Source organism: Alligator sinensis, unplaced genomic scaffold, assembly GCF_000455745.1.
Source record: "Alligator sinensis unplaced genomic scaffold, ASM45574v1 scaffold1675_1, whole genome shotgun sequence".
Taxonomy (NCBI): domain Eukaryota; kingdom Metazoa; phylum Chordata; order Crocodylia; family Alligatoridae; genus Alligator; species Alligator sinensis.
This window is the reverse complement of record NW_005843086.1, coordinates 166,113-171,810: the sequence shown is the minus strand read 5'-3', so window position 1 is coordinate 171,810 and position 5,698 is coordinate 166,113. Positions and strand designations below refer to the sequence as shown.

Below are 5,698 nucleotides of genomic sequence, written 5' to 3'. Positions count from 1 at the left end.
ATCATGGGCATGCACACGCATGGGCATACATGCTTGGACTCACATGCACAGACTCACCTCCCATGGACATGCATGCACATGGCTACACATGTATGGATTGCATACGAAGGTCCCCTGCACACACAGACATACGTGCATGGACTTGCATGCACAGACCTACCCCCCATGGACACACACACATTTGGCTACATGTACATAGACTCACACAGATCCCCTGCACACACAGACATGCATATGTGGATTCACAGACACACGTGCGCACAGCCATACGTGCCTGGGCTCACATGCACAGAACCATCCCCTCCATGGACATGCGCACACATGACTGCACATTTATAGACTCCCATATGCAGACCCCTACCCACAAGGAGACAGACACGCATGCACAGCTATGCAGGCATGGCTTCACATGCATGCACTGAGACATACACATCTGGGGCTGTACATGCACGTGATGTAATGCACATGTGGACACATGCATGGGGCATGTGTAGATGCCCTCTGACCCCCACAAGTAGACACAGCTTGAGCCTGGAGTCAGTGAGTATGTGCCCAGGAGGTGTGGGGGTGACACACACACTCCCCCAGCCCTTCACAGCAGCCCTTGCTGGTGCCTGCTGGGGCACGGGCTGCATGTGCATGCAGCAGCTGCTCCCCGCAAGGCCTCACAAGCTGGTGTCAGAGCTGCCCCAGGGCCATCAGGTTCAAGCCAGGTGGGGCTGGGTGGAGCCTGGCCTCACCCTGCAGCCTCCACCCCAGAGCCCCCTTGGGGTCCCCCAGATCCCCTGTGCCACTCACATCCCTCCTGCCCTGCGCCTGCAGGAGCCCTACTATGTGCGCTGCATCAAGCCCAACGACCACAAGTCGCCCATGGCCTTCGACGAGGAGCGCTGCCGCCACCAGGTCGCCTACCTGGGGCTACTGGAGAACGTGCGTGTGCGACGCGCCGGCTTTGCCTCCCGCCAGCCCTACGGCCGCTTCCTGCTCCGGTACGACCCCCCCATGCCCTGACCCTTGACTCCTGACCCCACTGGCATTGCCTCCTGCCAGTCCTATGGCCGCTCCCTGCTATGGCACGACTCCTCATGCCCTGATGCCTGACCCCCAGCCCTGCCAGCATCACCTTCCACCAACTTCACCACCTACCAGCCCTGTGGCTGCTTCTTGCTCTGGTATGGGCCCCCCACATCTCCAACCCTGACCCCAACCCTGCCAGCATGTGACCTTTTCCTGCTCTGGTATATCCCCCACCTTGTCCTGACCCCAACCCTGCTCTTCCTTGCTCTGCCCACACTACCTCCCTCTGTGCCCCACCAAGCCACGGTTGCCCCCTCCCTGGGCATCCCTACCTCACCCCTGCTCCCTCGAAGGGGTCAGGGCAGGCCATGCCCAGGCCCTGACCCCTCTGGGCACCCATGGTAGGTACAAGATGACATGCGAGTACACATGGCCCAACCACCTGATGGCCACAGACCAGGAGGCCACGCAGGCGCTGGTGGACCAACACGGGCTGCAGGGTGAGGTGGCCTATGGGCGCTCCAAGCTCTTCATCCGCACGCCCCGCACCCTCGTGGCACTGGAGCAGGAGCGGGCCCAGCTCGTGCCCATCATCGTGCTGCTGCTGCAGAAGGTTCGATGGCGGGGGCAGGGCTCCTGAGTTCCCGTCCCAGTGCTGGGAGGGGGGTGGCGTGGAGAGGGTTAATGTCTCAGGGAGTGGGAGTCCGGATGCCCGGGAGGGGAGCGGGGTCCAGGGCGTCTGGGGGGATGCGGAGGGCATTGACAGTCGGGACACCTGGGTTTTGCCCCCAGAGCAGGAGGGGAGCAGGGTCTAGGGGGTCCTGTCTGTCCGCGGAGTCACTCGATTGCAGCCACCTCTGGGGTGGGACGTGGCCACCACTGGGGGTGGGGGGCAAGTGGCTGCTGTCTCCCCCTCCCTAGTTGGGCTGGGCTGTGACAAGCAGGTGGGCATGTGCTGCAGGCATGGCGAGGCGCCCTGGCGCGGAGGCGATGCCGGCAGCTGCGCGCCATCTACACCATCATGGACCACTACCGGCGGCACAAGGTGCGGGCCTACCTGCGCGAGCTGTGCCGGCGCTTCCAGGGCGTGCGCACCATGCCCGATTACGGCCGCAGCGTGGCCTGGCCCCCCCCACCCGCCGTGCTCGCCCGCTTCCAGGACCACAGCCAGCAGCTCTTCCGCAGGTAACGAACGTGCCCCCTGCCCACGGCCCAGCTCCTGCCCCGCGGGACCTGCTGCCCCAGCCAGCCCTGCCTGTGAACCACCATCACAACCCAGGCCCCTGGTCCCCCAGCCCAGGCCCCACACTCAGTGCAGCCACGTGGACATGCAGCAGCCCTGAGCCACTGGTGGGGACATCAGCCCAGGGGGAGCCGAGCACTCCAGCTACCGCCCAGGGCTCCTGCTCCCAATGTGTCCCTTCAGTGCACTGGAGCCATTACGTGGCTTCCTGCGCTGGAGGGCTCCACGGTGCATGCTATGCACATGGGCATGTGCCTCTACTTGTGGTTGTCTGTGCGTGTGTATGCATGCACACGTGTGCACATACCTATTCATTCATGTACACAAGTGCATATGCATGTGCATGCCTGGCATGTTGCACAGGGCTGCATTTCCCCCCTGCACAGCACAGGCCCCTGTGGGGAGCTGCCCCAGGGTGGCAGTGGTGGGGGCAGGGGCAGGGGTGCCTTGCTGACCCACGACTGCTGTGCTCCCATGGGCAGGTGGCGAGCTCGGCAGATCGTCAAGAACATCCCGCCCTCAGACATGGCACAGATCAAAGCCAAGGTGGCAGCCATGGAGAACCTGCACGGGTTGCGGCCAGACTGGGGCTGCCAGCGGAGTTGGGCGCGGGACTACTTGTCCTCGGTGAGCACCACACAGGGCCACCACTAAGGCCCCAGGAGCGCGGGTCGGAGGGGAGACCGCCGTGGGGACCCCAGTTGTGCGTCCTGGGGTGGGGGGCAGGTGGGCCAGGCCCAGCACTCTGCTTACTAGGGCAATTGCACAGCTTTCTTCAAGCCCCCTCAACCTCCTTCCAGTTGCTAGGATCTCTTTGGTGTGCCCCCTGCCCTGGGGTACCCCCTTGTGCCCCCTGCCTCTCCCTAGAGAAACAGGGCAGGGAGTTTCCTGGCAGTATTGCTGTGGATCCATGAGCAGAGCTGTGTCCTGCCCAGAGCTAGCTGCGTTTTGCTGGTAGCTGAGTGCACGAGTGCCCATCTCAGGGCCCATTCCCCCCACCCTGTCCTACCCAGCACAGCTGTCACGTTCCCCCTGCCAGCCCCTTTTCTTTACCCACCCCCACCAGCCTTGATGTGGGAACCAGACTCCCTCCCTTCCTCTCTAGGGCCTGGCAGGTGTGGGTCTTCCTCCTTTGGGGATTAGGTAGGTCCCCCCACCCACAGGGTGCTTGTTCGCCCACAGCTCAGTATGAGTCAGTGCTGCCTGTATCCTGAGTCTCCTACTCCCAGCACCGGTCTGGGGCCTCCACACTAGCTTGTGCATACACACGTGGGGTCAGCTTTGCTGATACGTGCCCAGGGACTGCACTGCCTGCCTGTGTCTGTGCATGTTAGCGAGCTACCCACCTGTGGGGACGTGTGTACAGAGCTCACGTCTGTACGGCAGCCCAAGCCGTGTCGGTGTGCTGCACAGGGGGATCTCAGCAAGGGCTCCCCTCCAGTTCGGCACGTGCCACAGGAATGCAGCCACCTCTGGGGTAAGGCAGGGCAGTACTCACAGCAACACAGTGCAGCACACGACGGGGCCTGGAGTCGATGTGTGCATGAGGGAAGAAGCCAGGAGCATGGGAGGCTGAGAGAGTGGAGCCTGCTAGGTCCCCGCTGGGGGAAGGGTCCAGCAGCACTGCCCCCCTTTGGGGGTCTCACCCTGTGGTCTCCCATCCAAGTGCTGCATGAAGCTGGCCCTGCTTGGCTCCGGGGGCCACAGCGGCTGCCTCCCGCCCAACACTCCTGACACTCCCCCATTTGCAGGAGGTGGAGAACCCCACGCTGGCCATCCAGTTCGCCCGCAGGGTGCAAGCGCTGAAGGACAAGGTGCATTTCGGCTTTGTGCTCTTCTCCTGCCACGTCCGCAAGGTGAGAGGCTGGGCAGGAAGCCAGGACACGCGGCACGGGCACCGAGTGGGCAGCCCAGGGCAAGGCAAATGCTGGAGGGCTCTCCTTGGCACGTGTAACTGTGTATGCAGGTGTGCACAAGTATGTATGTGTATGCATGTGTGCATGTGTATGTGTGAATGTTTGTACATGTGCACATATGTGCGCATGCAGTGTGTGTATATCTGTGAATGTGTTCTTGTGTGTGCACATGTGCATATGTGTGTATACTTATGCATGTGCACATGCCGCCCCACCCCTTCCCCCATGCTGCATGCCTGCTGTCCATGGTGCTAACGGGTCAGTGCCGCCCCGCTCCTGAGCCTCTTGTCCCTCCTGGCAGCTTGGGGTTGTGCTGAGGGTGATGCCTCTAGCCCTGGTGATACCCCGAGCAGGCCAGGGGGGTTCCCCCTCCCCTGCCTTGCGTGGGCTGGGGCTGCGGGCGGGGAGCAGGGGGCCCCAATGTGCCCCCGAGGCCCTGGCTGGGATCCCCCCCACCCCTTCCCAACCAGGTGTCGCCTGCCCTGCAGATCAACCGCTGCAACAAGAGCCGGGACCGAGCCATCCTGATCACAGACCAGCACCTCTACAAGCTGGAGCCCCGCAAGCAGTACCGTGTCATGCGCAGCCTGCCCCTCAGCACGGTGAGTGCCCGGGGCAGGGGCTGGGTGGGTGGGTGGCCACCGTGCAGGCCCACAGCACCTCTGCCCAGCCCACGGGGACCCCACAGAGCTTCCACCCTCAGCCTTCCTGGGAGGGCAGGAGAAGCTGGAGGGACCCTGCGGCAGAGGCAGAGTCGGGGAAGCATGGAGAAGCCATGAAGCTGAAGCTCTCTCCTGGAAGGGGACAGGTCCCGGGGCAGGGGCCCTGCAGAGGCAGCAGGGGCATAGGCAGGCATCTCTGGGGCATGGAGGGGCCCTGTCCTGGTGAATCAACCTCTGCTGGGCCAGGCCCCAGCCCCATCCTGCTAATTGCTCCCAGCTGCATGCAGCCTTGGGGGCTGCAGTCCCAGCGACAGGCTCTTGCAAGACCCAGCATGGGGAGACGGGGCAGCTGCCTCCCTGCACCAGACAGACAAGTGGCAGCTGCCCTGGGCTCAGAGGGGATTCCCTCGCCCTGCTGGCTCCCGAGCTGTCAGGGGCAGGCCCTGGGCAGCGTGCCAAGCTGCCCTGCCGTGTCCAGAGGGCTGAGGACTCTTCCTTCAGCAGGGAGGCCGGGGCTATGTGCCCTCACGGGGCTCCCAGAGCTGGGGATTTTGCTCTCCCTGACCTCATCCTGGAGCAGGGACAGCGGCAGGTGGCGCTCAGAGGCCTCTACCGCCTTGAGCCTCCATGACACCAGGCTTGGGGACTGCCCGGGGGGAGCCTCATTGCTGTGTACAAAGGACTCCAGGCACCTGGACTGTGCCACCCCCAGCTACCCACACTGGCTCCACCCACTTCTCCCATCAGCAAATCAGAATGCAAGCTCGCCTTCCTACCCTCGGTGGCAAACCAATAAGAATGAATCTGTTTTCTCATTGGCCGACACAGCAGCCAATCACGTGCAAGGGGAGGGGTGCCCG

At 63.3% G+C, this 5,698-nt stretch overlaps 1 protein-coding gene across 1 annotated transcript in view; it reads left to right on the top strand.

Moving 5' to 3' along the window:
• The window catches only part of MYO1G (myosin IG), a 28,604-nt gene that overhangs the window by 18,829 nt on the left and 4,077 nt on the right, over positions 1–5,698 (top strand). Inside the window, exons 20-25 of the mRNA XM_014526555.2 lie at positions 823–989; positions 1,423–1,630; positions 1,979–2,202; positions 2,743–2,887; positions 4,012–4,116; positions 4,665–4,778. Coding sequence (XP_014382041.2) covers positions 823–989; positions 1,423–1,630; positions 1,979–2,202; positions 2,743–2,887; positions 4,012–4,116; positions 4,665–4,778 — 963 coding nt within the window. The remainder of the gene's footprint in view (positions 1–822; positions 990–1,422; positions 1,631–1,978; positions 2,203–2,742; positions 2,888–4,011; positions 4,117–4,664; positions 4,779–5,698) is intronic.